This window comes from Triticum aestivum, chromosome 3B (genome assembly GCF_018294505.1).
Source record: "Triticum aestivum cultivar Chinese Spring chromosome 3B, IWGSC CS RefSeq v2.1, whole genome shotgun sequence".
Classification (NCBI taxonomy): domain Eukaryota; kingdom Viridiplantae; phylum Streptophyta; class Magnoliopsida; order Poales; family Poaceae; genus Triticum; species Triticum aestivum.
In genome coordinates this window covers 549,719,820-549,734,331 of record NC_057801.1, presented here as the reverse complement: position 1 = coordinate 549,734,331, position 14,512 = coordinate 549,719,820, and the positions used below count along the sequence as shown (strand labels likewise).

Here is a 14,512-nt window from a genome sequence, read left to right as displayed (position 1 = left end):
GCAACTGCAGTTGCCGTCTAGCAAAAAATCACAGTTGTCATGTGTGTTTACCTAGTTGCCACGTTCGTCTAACTGCAATTGCCATCCACAACGTAGGAGTGTCGTGTGGGCGAAAAGTAGTTCGCCCACACGCGCATGAACTAGGTGGCTAGCTGTGTGGGCAGAAACTAGTTCGCCCACACAGCGTAGCTGGCAAACATCATGGTGCGAGCGTGTGGGTAAATTCTTCAATGCCCGCACACCAGCCTCGTCATACGTGGCACACAAAATCAAGCTTTTCGTGCCAAGATTTGTGCAAAAAGCATTGGACAACGATCGAGGCATGTGAGCGAGTTGAGTAACGCCCACAGGTGTGGGCGTTAATGTTTTCTTTTTTTTATTTCTTATTGCTGCATTATATATTTGTTGAAGTTTAGATGTGACATCCTTAAAAAATATAGATGTGAATTAGACAAACTGAACCAAATTTATCCTCACGGCTTTATCGGGGATCAGTCAGAAATGGCCTAAGACTACAATGAGGCGACTCGACAGAGCGGGGCGGCGAGGTATGCGTAACAACCGCAACGGCGACCACCAACGGCATCAAACGGTGGCCGCCCATCTCAAAAGTCTACCGGCGCCGCCCTGTTCCCATCATCAGCAGCTAGACTAGATAGTCTATCAGATAGGCTGACACTCCTTGGCGGTCCGTCAGCGGGAAGCACGCCGCGACCAGTGCCCGCCCCCGCCGAGCAGATTGCATGCTCCACGGCCCACGCGTCCCGCATGCGCAAGCACGCGCGGCGCCATCGCCCATGCGGCGGCCACGCAGTAGCAGTAGGCGACTAAACCAAATTACGCGCGACGAGAACGACAACGGGCCATGCGGACCTGGCGCCCCCCAGATCGCGTCGTGCCACCGGTGCGCCGTGCGCGGCGCCGGGCCGAAAGCGACGGGAAACGGAAGGCGATAAACCAACAGCTCCTCTCGTCTCGCAGTCCCCGTCCGCCCCATTTCCTCCGCTCTTGAGGATTCCAAGGAATTATGAATAAACTAGAACGGATCACACTAGAGAGCGCTCAATGCAAGTACACGAGAAACTAGTTACGGATATATGTATATATTGGACAGGAGTAGGAGCAACTTCAACTTAGAACACAAGCATGCAGTTTGTGCAGGCAGGTTATATAATGGCAGAGAAACAACGATACTAATAATATCTAGGAAGCCAGAATAGACTGATTATTCAGACTGTGTACACTTAAGTTGGAGCGGCAAAGCAAGCTAGTTGAGGAATGGCGAGCCTGTCATGGGTTTGAGCCGGAGGGGGCGGTCGTCGCTGCGGCTGCGCGCGGCAGACGCGCGTTCTGGGCGCCCTCCTCCTTCCGGCGGCTCCAGTCGCGCACCGCCAGGTGCAGCTGCTTGGCCGCCATCAGCATCTCCACCGCCTGCCGCGGCGTCAGGATCTCCGTGGCCAGCGCCCTGGCCGTCGACATGCGCAGCTCGTCCGCCTCCTCCAGGAGCCTGGCCAGCCCGGCCGAGTAGCTCTCCATCGCTGCGTCCACCTCGGCGGCGAGTCCTCCTGACGATTCTGCTGCCGCAAGCCGTCCGGGAATGTCGTCGCGCTTAACGCTCCGGTCCTGGCCGACTAATGCTGTCGCCGCCACGGCGTGCTCCCGGACGATCGGAAGCAGCGGCCGGTCGGCGATGTTCTCCTGCAGACTCGCGAGGCGCTCCGTCAGGTAACCCTCGTCGCGCAGCGTGCAGCGGTGGAGGTCGTTGATCTGCTGCAGCTGCGTGGCCGTGATCCCGATGAGGCCCATCTCCTCTGCGAGGCCGCGGCCGCGGCCGCTGACGAACTCCTCGATGTCCTCCTCCAAGCCTTCGCCGGAGATGGAGTAGAGAAGCCGGATGGCCAGCGACGGCCGGCAGCCCCCGAGCCAGAGCACGGAGTTCTCAAACGCCGTGCACCACGGCGGGGCGACGAAGGCCGCGCCGTTCTCGCGCGCCATGGCACGCCGGCTGGCGGCGTACTCCTGGTACCCGCGCATGCACCTCTCCACCACGGTCTTCAGCTCCGCGTCCGTGGCGCGCCCGGCGGCGGCATTGGCTGCCGCCTCCGCGAGCTCACCGAGGCCCGCCTGCTGGCCCGCGATCCACTGCTGGTGGAACGCAACGTAGCGTGCCATGTCCATGGCGATCTGGTCTCTCGCGCGCGACAGGGAGTGACGGGACTGACTTGTGAGTAAGCAAGGCTAGCCTACGCCAGTGTGACTCCTCCTATGTACACGCCCTGCTCCTCGCACCAGTTTTGTCTTCTCCTATGCTCTGAATCTCTAGATTCTACTAGTATGATTCTTGTGGCTTGTTTATTTCTTGGAGTACTAGGCAGGAGTTGAACCAGGTGTGGTGATGGCTCTCTCTTGACGGTAATGAGGAGAGTTAGAACATCCAGGCGCGAACAAAAGTTTCGCGCGTGCCACTGTAGCATTTTAGCTCGCCGGACCCAACATTTGTTTAGCAGACCCAACATTTGTTTAGCAGATACTTTAAAACGCGTGTCTAGAAAAACACGCAGTGTAAATTATGAAGCGCGCGTAATCTGACGCCCCAAACTTGCAGCTTTTGATAGCGCTTTTTAGCGCGTGCCCAAATCTATTTTACGCGTGCACTATTTTGCAGCTTTTGCTAGGGCTATCCAGCACACGAAAAACACAAATTTTAGGGCGCGAAGCAATTTTTGTGCGCCTGTTAGAAGATGCTAGCTTGTGATGTGGCGTGCATGGATGAATCCTTATCGGCTGGGTGGTTGCGAAACAGACCAGAAACGGAAGAGCTCCCCGCGGCTGCAGGAAAGTTTGGGACTAGCTAGGGACAAGTCGCCTGAAAATAACTTGTCAAAAAAAGTCGCCTGAAAATATTATTTGGGCAAGTCGGTTTTCTATCAGAATTGACTTACATGAATTTGTATCAGTCAAATTTATTTTCTTCAAAATCAGTGCGTGACGCGTTGGATGCTCCCATCGAGTACAGGGCAGGCCGGCCATATTTCATGGTTGTGAATCGATCATGCAAAACAACAACGTAAAGGCCGAGCAATGTTACATCTACGTAAAAGTTCCTACGTAAGTTATGAAAAAACTGACTTGGTCTGTTTTGGTTGGAGGAAAGAAAAAGCCCAGGCCCACCCGCTGAAATAGGGGGGGGGGGGGGGGGGGCATAATTGGTTGGTTAAGGAAAATCACGTAACATTAAGTTACAGCTTTCGTAGGTCTAGGATTATTGCGTAAAGGCCTCAGTCTCACACACAGGCTAATTGAGTTGGGCTAATTCGTTACCTGGCTAAATAAATATATGCTAATGAATTTTTCGCAAACAAGTGTTTTCTGAAAAGTAGTGGATTAGTGACATCGGTATTACCCTTACAAAAAAAATTTAAAAAAATTGAAATGAAATCGAAAAAATATTAAGTTTTCTGCGGAAGAATGAATTTGTGACAAAAAGAATGAAACAAAATTACCCTTTCAGAAGAAACAATATAAAAGGTTAAAATATTTAAAACAATGAAACCCTTTAAGACGAAAGAAAAATCTTTAAAAACTTGCGCACGACGGTGCACTGAAATTACACCGGCATTGGTATTACCATTTTAAAAGAAAAGAAAATGGAAAACAAAATCTAAAGCAAAGAGTAACAAAAATTGCACAAAATATACATAAAATTGTGCTTTTTAAAAATATGCAAGAATAAGTATATAAAAGTGATTTTCAAAACAAAAATCTAAAAACGAATGAATTGATGACATTGGTATTACCCTTAAAGTAGAATGAAAATGAAATAAAAATTAAAATAATATCAAAATAATGAAGTTTTCTAAAATATAATGAATTACTGGCATTGGCATTTCCTTTAAGAAGAAAAAAAAACTAGCACACAATTTGCACTGAAATTGCACTTTTTGTAAGGACAATGTTTGAAAACAGCGCGCTGACCGTGCTACATTGGATACCAACAGATCATGCGGTTGTGCGTTATCATGAAAGGGGTCAAACCTTATCACTTTGCACGTGAACCTCCACCACCCGTTTCCCTCTGTCGTCTTCTCCCCCACGCCATCGTCTTCTTCATAGAGCACACACGAGCCTGATTCCTCTTAGCTGGCACGCACCGAGTCACTGCAGCCGTTGAAGGCGAAGAGGGATGTCATCGCGGGTGAGATTCCAACGCTGGAGACGACACACTGGACCCTGCGACGGGGGCGGCATTTTTATTGCTAGAACGACCATCGTGGAGCTGCAACCAAGCGCCAGAAATGCTAGAACCATCCGTCAGAAGAGCTACAACCAGGGGCACCAGCAATGTTGGAACCGACCATCGCCAGCGCTGCAACCGACCGCAACAGAGCTGCAAACGGCTGTCGGAAATGATGTAACCAGCCACTAGAATTGATGGAACTAGCACCAATAGAGCTACAAACCCAGCGCTGACATGCTGGAACCTGCCGTCGTCGAAGCTACAACCGGCCGCCAAAATTGCTGGAAACGACCATTGGCCGAGCTGCAACTAGGGAGCAGCACGGCATGACAGGCGGCAGATTTTCTAGAACCTGTCATCATAAAAGCTGCAATCATAGGATGTGGTGCTGCAACCGTGTGCAGTGGTGCAACGAGCGGCAACGGCGGAGCTGCATCGGTGCACGGTGGCTCAACAAGTTTTTTGGCTACGACCGATGGGCCGCTGGTTGGGGATGCTACCACCGGCGACTGGTTTTGCTACAACCGAGTAGAACAAGGTTGCAACAGGCGGTCATGGGAGCTGCATGATAGCAGCGACTACCGGCATCGAACTGCAACCGGAGGCGACGAGAGCCCATGCACAGAGAGGGGCGAAGTTGCAATGCTGGATGACGGCGTTGCAATCGTTGTAGTCAGCGCTTCGATTGTGGGAGGCAAAGCTGCGAGCAGCGACCGGTTCTTGTCATCAGTTTCATGTAGCATCATCACAACATCACTGCGGGAAGGAGTGGGAGGGAGGAGAGCACCGACCACTAGGCCACGAGGAGCGGAGGACCAGTCACCGAGAGGAGGGGTGGTGGAGCAGCTGCAGGTGAGGAGGAGAGCGGGAAAACAGGAAGGAGAGATGCGAAGGCAAAGGAAAGGAAGACGACGTACCTACGTGCTTGACATTCTGAATTACCAAGAGCGCAACATTACCTCAACTAAAATTACGTAGAAATATGGAGTATCGCTGATGCCGTATAATGCAGGGAGACCGACGCGTAGTTTTTGAAGCTGTGCAAAAATGTGTGACTATTCTTAACTACTCTTTTGAATTGAGTTGACTCATAAATTGCATAAAAAGAATCAAATTCTTTCTTCAAAGTATCTAAATTAGGTTCAACTTTATTGTTTTGATTGTTCTCCAACCGGTGGATATTTTGCAAATTGACCTACATATCTAGCATCCATGAGTAACATTAAAATTGGCTTTTCTTTTCATGCATGTTTACAAAATATTGAATGCAATTGATGTTTGAATGCACCCTTTAAAAATATACTTTTGAATGTTACTTGAGAATAATGTTAGGTTCGCCCAAAATAACTATGGAGATCGTTGCCAGTCATTTCATATCATCTCAACCAATCTAGGCCATCGTACTTATTCCCCAGAAAAAAGATCATTATACTCATTTACCTTGCCATATGAGATGTTTGTGCGAGATCGGACCAAGGAATAGTATATAGTGGCTACAATCCAAGGTGCTTCTAGATGAGTGTTTACATACATAATACATTGTCTCCATCACAAGTTTGTAATGCTCGCTAAACATCATTAAGAAAAGTATTGTTTGCCATGTCTTGTTACTTTTATATCATCTCAATTGATAATATTTCAATCAATGCACCATTTACGCTCTTCGAGATGATTGTATCAAACTGGAGCAAAAAATGGATATGTTGTGTACAATAGAAGATGCTTCTAGATAAGCCTTTAAAGAAAGAAACCATTTACTTCCACCAAAAGTTTGTAACGTTTGCATAAATATCATTATGAAAATTGTCGGTATCCCTCTTATTTTCATTATCATCTCAACTAGTGACACTCCAAGCAATGTACTCATTTAACCCTCCGTATGAGATGGTTGTGCCACATCAGACCAAGAAATTGGATATGCATGTATAAAGCAGGAAGCTTCTAGATAAGCGTTTAAAGAGATGCATATTTATTTCCACTAAAAAGTTGTAATGTTTCACTAAAAAACATTATCATCATTGTCGTTAATGATGAGAGTTACAACTATTGATGTTGCATGCATGAGGCTGCGTAATTTCAGTCCAGTGCAAACAGATGAGAAATGAAGAAGGTTCGTCTCCCAGAGGGAGAGTTTCAATGAGGTGTGAACTTTCATGTGTATGTGGTCGTCTATGTGTGCCTTTCTGTTTGGCTTTATATCTGACTGTTCTCAATTTATGTTTTGATTCCCATTTTTTTCAAGGAGTGTATGGAAACTTGTGGTCTGATCCTATGTGCTTGATTTTCTGGATGAAGGTAATTGCAAGATCAGTAATAGATTACCATGGAGAACACCTCAATTACAATCCCTATGAAATAATGGATACTGCAGACGCAATATGATGAAGGGAGACAAACACATTTGGAAGCAATTCAATTACTTGCAAATAAACACATATTGATGTTTTCTGCAATTTGTAACCACTCTTAACTACTCTTTAAACTGATCTTGCTTATAAGTTGTACCAAAAAATCAAAATTACTTTTTCAAAGTATATCTGAATTAGGTTTCAACTTGAGTGTTTGAATTCTTCTCCATTCGGTGGATATTTTGCATATTTGCACGCATATCTTGCATATACAAGGGGCATTTAGTATTTTATTTTCATGCATGTTTAAAGTATTGAATGGACATGTAAGGTAAGCATTAAATTGGTGTTTGAATGCACCCGTTGAAAAAATACCTTTGAATGTTGTTTGAGAATAGCATTTTGTTGAACCAAACTTGATTGTGGAACAAATTTATAGCCATTTTCCACTCATTTTACATCATCACAACCCATGATGTTCATTTCATTGTACTCATGTACTCGGACGTAGTTAAGATTATTGTAATCATTTACCTCTCCATATGAGATACTCCCTCCATTCACTTATACTAGGCCACTTCATATTTTTATGTTTAGCTTTGACCATTAATTTTACCATTTTTTTAGTTATATGTCACAAAAAGTATGTCATTGGATGTGCATTTCATAGAACTTTCTAATGATGTATTCTTTATGACATAGATTCCATATTTTGTTGACAAAAATTACAAGTCAAAGTTTGACATGAAAAACAAAGTGGCCTTGTATAAGGGAATGGAGGGAGTAGTTGTGCAAGGTGCTTCTAGACGAGTGTTTAAATACAGAATACATTGTGTCCATTAAAACAAAAATATTAGCATTTAAAGAGAGAACATATTTATTTCAACCAAAATTTGTAGAAACTCCCTAAACATCATTACAAGGTTTGTCGTTAAACATGTTCATTTGCTTTTATATCATTCCAACTAATGACACTCCAGTAAATGTACTCACTGCCCCCCCCCCACGCAGTATGAGATGGTTGTGTGGACCAAGAAAATGGATAACATGTGTACAATGCAAAATGCTTCTTGATGACTCTTTAAAGGAAGAAAACATTTATAGTTGAACCAAAATTTTGTAGAGTTTGCCAAAACATCATTATTATCATTGTCTAATGTTTGTTGTGTATCATCTCAACTAAAGGCGTTTCAATCGATGTACTCATTTACCCTTCCATATGGGATATTTGTGTTAGAAGAGACCAAGAACTTGGATGTCATGTGCACACTGCAATAGATGAGCTTTTTGAGAGAGAAAACATTTATTTCCATCTGAAGTGTGTAACAAACACCTAAACATCATTATGACTATTATTGTTTCGAAAGTCCACTTCTGTTGCCGAGCTCAAAAGATCTTGGGGTGAACAGTAAACTTTGGAAAAAATGAAAGGAAATTAAAAAAATTCTTTTTTTTTGCAGAAGCTTCGACAAATATTTTGAGTGCTTAAATTTTTTAATCATGAGATTACATTCGTGGAAGTCATGGCAAAAAAATCAGCACTACAAAATGCTTTCGAAATAGCATTTTTGAAGCATCATTTTTTCATGAATGTCATTTCATGATAGGATTTTATAAAACAAAAACATTTGTCGAAGTTTGCCACAAAAAAATCATATTTTTATTTATTTACCTTTTTATTTTACCGTTCTTCAGGGAACATTTAAGCTCGGGGTCAGATAGTCCGTGTCCTTGTTGTTTGCCGTTTCATGTTTCTTTCATGCCATATCAACTAAAGATGTAATAATCAATGCACTCACTTACCCTTCCATATGAGATGGTTGTGCCACATATGGGAAGCTGGATATGACACACAATGCAAAAAACTTCTACATGAGCATTGAAAAGGCAAAAACTTTTGTTGCCACCAAAACTTTATGTTCACATAATTTTCATTAGAACCATTGTATTTACCCATTTATTTTCCATTTATATCATTTCAATTACAACCAGTGAAGTCGTAAAACCCATTTGGATGTGATGATTTTACCAGACTGGGACAAGAAGTTGGATACAATGTGTACAATTCAAGATGTTTCTTAAGCATCTAAAGAGAGAAAACTATCCTTTTCACAAAATACCAATGTTTCTCATTATGGTCCCATTGTCGTCAGCCATTTTATGTTATGTTTATATCGTCTCAATAAAATGTTCTAATGAATGTGTACTCATTAGCCCTTCCATTTGAGGTGATGACTTATCATGGATATAATCCTAACAATGCATATAGGGGTGTTTACGCAGTGCTGTAAATGGCTATCAATGATGCAAATGACAGTACACACAAGGAATTATACAGGTTTAGGCTCTCAACGGTGGAGGTAGTATCGCGCTTTCTATTGGTTTTTCTCTCTCATGCGTATATGATAGATTGCAAGCATGGTTTCAAATAGCGTTATTGCGGACGCAATAGCAGATGCTATCTCCGCTATTTGAAACTATGATTGCAAGTGAAGCTAACCCTCAGCCAAGTGCCCCTGATATCGCTTATATAGAGCGCGCCATGACCAGGAGCCACAAAGGCCGATATGATTGCTAAGTATAGTAGGTCATTAATTGTCAGCTATTTCTAGACATTACGAGGTGGTAATGGCTGTAATAAATCTATAATGAAGATGCCAAGTAACGCATGTCTTCAATGTGTAATGAAGCTCGTGTGAAACGCATCCAGCAATGTGTCTAGCCGTTGGCCTTTTCACTGGATGATATGCAAGAACCTATTTGTTAAGCTACAGTAATCCCAAGTTAATGGTGCCATGTCATCACTCTTACTATTCTTAATCCTCACATGCATTCAAACACAATTCAAATTTCAAATTCAAATTAAGGTCAAAATTTAAGTATCTCAAACATGAAAATAGAAATGTTCAAAGCGTGGCAAATAATTCCTGGATGTTTGTCGTGTTGAAACCCATGTTTTATGAAGTATTTAAATGCACAAAAATAAATAAACTTGGGCTAAACAATTATTTAAATGCTTTTAATATAATAAAGAAATACAAACTATATAATTAAAGTGCCAAATTAATTATGACAGTGGCCCAATTAACAAAACTAATTTACGGACTAAGTTCATATTTTATAAAACTAAAAATAAAATAAAAGAAAAAGAAAATAGAAGCTATAAAAATAAAAAGGAAATAAAATGCAAAAAGAAAAGAAAAGGGGGAAACCCCTGCACCCCTGGACCTAGCACACCTGGGCCGCCCAGCCAGCCCACCTACCCCACCTGGTCGCCTCCCTCCTCTGTTCCTCCAACCGGCGCGCGCCCAAGCCGAGTTCGTCCCCAACCACCTCGTCCTTGATGACGAGGGGATAAGGACCCCCGGCGCCTCGACTCTTCCCTCCTGCTCCGCTCACCTCGCCCATACTGCTCTCTCTCCCTCCCGCCCTAGATCCCCTTTTCCCCTCTCACCGAGCGCCATCGTCGGCGTCCACTCGCACCCTCACCGCAACCGTCGTCCCTGCACTGCGTCATCATGTCCACCCGCTCTGCCGGCATTGGCTACACCTCCTCGACGAGCCTCAAGACGCCTGGGGACTGCCTACGCCACCGCCCCGGGTCGTCTTCTTCCTCGGGTCGCCGCCGCCTTCTTCGACTCCGGCCACCACCTCTGCGCTCCCATCACTCGCCGAGCCTTCTTGCGCCTTCTCGATGAGTGCCACCCCTCCCCTCTCTCCCGCACTCGATCTCGCGCCCCTAGCCGCTGTGCAACCGTAGCCGAAGCTTGTCATCGCCGCTCGCCTCGACGCCGCGGCCACTGCCTGCAGAGCTCTCGCCCGTGCACGCAGACAAGCTCATGGAGCTCCCAGGCAACCAACGCGCTCGCCAGCTCCTCCCCTCCTGACCTTAGTGCTCACTTACGATCACCTCGTGCTCTGGTCGCCGCCATTGATGTCACCGTCGTCGCTGTAGACCTCCCCCGCTCGAACCAGTGCCATACACCGACGTGTGATGTTGCGCGCATCCGAACGACACTGGCTGCGCGTCAAAAGGACGCAGGAGCGCCGTTTCCAAGCGTCTCCGCCGCCTCGGGTGATCGCCGCCGGCACACCACCGCGTTTAGATGCTGGTGTGTCGCTGCCTGGTGGGTCCTACATATCGGCCCTATCATTAATGCTAATTGCCCCCATAGTTAGTCACTGACATGTGGGGCCCCATGATTAGTTAGTCTAAATAATTGTTAGTATAATTCTGTTAAAATTAATAGTCACTGGCACCTCGGGCCCACACCTCTAATTGACCCCAGTAAAATAAAACTTTGTTTAACACACAACCTATGAGAGGTGGGGCCCTTTCATTGTTCCAGTGGATAAGGGTTGACTAGTCAGCTACTGACTCAGCTAATTGGGACCCATTGTCAGCCTCCAAGTCCCATTGTTGTGTACACTTAGCAATTAAATATTAATTTATTTTGGAATTAAATTAAATCCTGAAAATTAGGGAAATCAATTAAAACTTTGAAAATTAATATAAAATAATCTGTAATTCTGATGAAATAATTTATATATGAAAGTTGCTCAAAAAAATCCAACGAATCCGAATATGCAATCCGTTCATCTGTCACATGCCCCTAGCACGCTGAACATGGAACCATCCCCCTCTCTTCATTTGTGCAGAAAATGCCAAGGGAAAACCCCTCTGGATGTTTTACCTCTTCATTTGTATCACTTAGCACTGCGTTAGGTCACCCTAGCTCTGCTTACTATCATGTCATGCATAGTGTTGCACTTGTTTGCTTTTATATCCATTGTTTCTTCCCCCTCTTCTCTCTGGTAGACACCGAGAACGACGCTACTACCGGGTACAACTAAGCCTCTGACGTCCAGCCAATTGCCGCAGAGCTTCTAGGCAAGCAAAGCCCCTTGATCTTTCCGATATCACCCATTCCCTTCCCTCTTATACCTGCATTAGAACTTCTACTGCTTTCAAATGATCCTATTCTGATGCATAGCTTGATTTTCTAACCTGCAATTGTTACTTTACCTGCTTATCCTAAATTGCTTACTAAAGGTTGGTTAGTGATCCATCGATGACCCCTCACCTTGTACCTGTTGCCCTCGCTCGATTACCAGATGACTCGATCAATGTGATCGATGTCCAGGGCCCGACACATCACTTCACCCCCTTAGTTGTACGACTCTGAAGAGCTACTATCGAGTGCCAAGGATGATACCTCATAATGCACTCATGATGATAACTTTGTGGTGTAGCTAATAGGTCATGGTATTCGAGGGTGTTTCCTCCTTCACCACTCCCGACAAGACTCTGTCATGCAACACATCAACAGTGGACCTCGAGGGTGATTCCTCCTAGCTCACCTTTATGATTACATAAAGTGGATTCCATTGAGGCTGATTCCTCGGATTCCCCTTTGGTCTTATAGACACATGGTTACTTGACTTTACCAGAGGACCATGATGACATCGGGTCGGCCCCGAGGGGTACCTGCGAGTGATGGAAGTCGGGTTGACCTGGAGGGTACCCGCAAGATAATTACAGGCGCGGCCGGGCAGGCAGACCGCCTTGGAGTGGGCTGGGCCTGGCCCTTGCCGCAAGTGCTCAAGGCGGGGCGAAAAGAGCACTGACCGCCATCATGCGCTCCCAAGTCACTAACGAGATTGGGTATTTGATCTGAGTTGGTTTTGACCTATACACACTAACCGCCACGCGGGACAAGTTTATGGGCAACCGACATCGTATGTTTCTTTTGAAAGCTCACACACATGACTGGTTTAGTGGCGCGCGCTAGGGTGGCCCACGTAAGCATATCCCTTGTATAAGGAGGTAGCCAGGACTAACACCGACTACGTTCGCAATGTGCAGGATTTAAAAGGGCGATGGCCCATGACCCCTTCGCATTTAGGATGTAGACTGGTGTGCTGGCCTCTTTGTTGAGCCTAGGTAGTTCTATGACGTGTTGATCTTTCAAGGCCGGGCATTACCCAGGAAAGTGTGTCCATCCAGAGATGATTAAGCATATCGGGTAATGTGGTGCATCCCTGCAGGGAAGTTAATCTATTTGAATAGTCGTGTCCATGGTAATAGGACGACTTGGAGTTGTATCCCAATCTGTACAACTAGAACTAGATACTGAGATGATAATTGGATATGATGGGTCTAGGATTGCTTTCTCTCAGGGAGTCGAGGAAGGATCTCTGGGCCTTAATAACACAACATGCTTGCTACTTATAATATGCTAATCTACAGTCTTCTAATGCTGTAAGATGCTTCAAGATGCTAGTCTTTGATAGGCTAGGCTTTCCCTTCTCTTCTAGCATTTCTGCGGTTCAGTCCAAAGGTATAGCCCCATTCCTGTGATACAGATGCATACTTAGTATAGTTCTGATGTAAGTCTTGCGAGTACTTTGGATGTGTACCCACGGTTGCTTTGCAACCAATTTCCCCCCTATACCCGATTGCTGCGATCGGATGGCGGAGTCCAGGAGCTAGATGCCACCACCAACGACTACTACTACCCGGAGGGTGCCTACTACTACGTGGAGGCCGCCGATAACAAGGAGTTGTTAGGAGGCTACCAGGCAGGAGGCCTTGCCTTTTCGGTCAATGCTACTTTTGTGCTAGCCTTCTCAAGGCAAACTTGTTTAAACTTATGTCTGTACTTAGATATTGTTGCTTCCGCTAACTCGTTTGTATTCAAACCCTTGAGGCCCCTGTCTTGTAATAGAAAACTTGTATGACTTAAATTTGTGTCTAGAGTTGTGTTGTGATATCTTCTCGTGAGTCCCTGATCTTGATTGTACACATTTTTTTTGACTGTGAACTATGGGGAAAACCCCCACAGCATATTTGATCGTACACATTTGTGTGTATGATTAGTGTATGATTGAATCAGGGGCGTCACAAGTTGGTATCAGAGCCGACTACCTATAGGAACCCCCTTTCAACTCCTTGGCCAAAGTTGAGTTTAGTCATTGCAAAACTTTTACTAACATTGTTGTGTGCCTTACGGGCCCACATCACAATTGGGTGGTATTAGGATCTTTTCTTCCTCGTCTACACTCTGGGACTCTGATCTCTCTTCTATTCAGGTTAAACGATTTTGCTAACTCTAACAATAGGATCTCGTGATCACATCTACCCAAAGAGCTGGATTATCTGCAATTAATCCTTTGAAGTATAGTGAATGTTACACGCACTGTCATTTAACATCTTTTAACTCCATTGTTTCAGATGCTTCCCGCAATGCATATCATGCGCCAGACCATGGCGGTTGAGGCGACTGGGTTCCCGGCTATCCTGGTCGGCCTCTTGACCCAGCTGGGGTAACGCTGGTATCCCCGGTACACCGTGTACAAGGACTACCACGAGTTTAACCAGGAGACGTACCACACTTTGGTTGTTATCTATGACCAGCAGAACAACTCCACCCACAAGTTGTTCACCTTCCGGGGTGTTTTAGTGACTATTAAGATGGCAGTCCATGATGTTGCCTTTGTTGCTATCACCTAGCTTTGTCGAGACCATCCTCGCCTGGAGCAGACTGGGTCCAAATACACTCCTTACCCCCCAGTTGGGGATGAGACTGGTTACTACACTGATATCTGTACCCCCTACATGCCATCGTGATGACCCTTAGGTGATGGTTCGGTACATTGAGGCTCTGGATCGCACTGTTCGAGCTCTTGATGTCGAGTTGTATGCCACTCGTGAGCATCACTACGACACTCTAACATAGATGCATCTAGCAGTCAGCACGGGGATTCAACCAGGGTACGTCCTTTACCTGCGCAGGATGGAGATGCCACCAGATCTTTTGTATCCTGATGTTGGGGGTGATGCCCCTATGAGTGGACCTCTTCTTCCACTCAGGGACCAGTTGCCGCACCATATCTGCCACGGAGCGAAGCCTCCTTCCATCTAGAG

General features: G+C 45.5%; 1 protein-coding gene across 1 annotated transcript; it reads right to left on the bottom strand.

The window, feature by feature from the left end:
- Window positions 1–1,082: 1,082 nt before the first annotated feature.
- On the bottom strand, window positions 1,083–2,281 carry LOC123065688 (protein DOG1-like 3). Its single transcript, XM_044488927.1, has one exon. The coding sequence runs from the start codon at window positions 2,176–2,178 to the stop codon at window positions 1,291–1,293; it is 888 nt and encodes a 295-aa protein (XP_044344862.1). The 5' UTR covers window positions 2,179–2,281; the 3' UTR covers window positions 1,083–1,290.
- Window positions 2,282–14,512: the final 12,231 nt, after the last annotated feature.

What these genes read in the sequence shown, in the direction of transcription:
- LOC123065688 (XM_044488927.1), bottom strand. Translation starts at nt 2,178, where the DNA reads ATGGACATGGCACGCTACGTTGCGTTCCACCAGCAGTGGATCGCGGGC.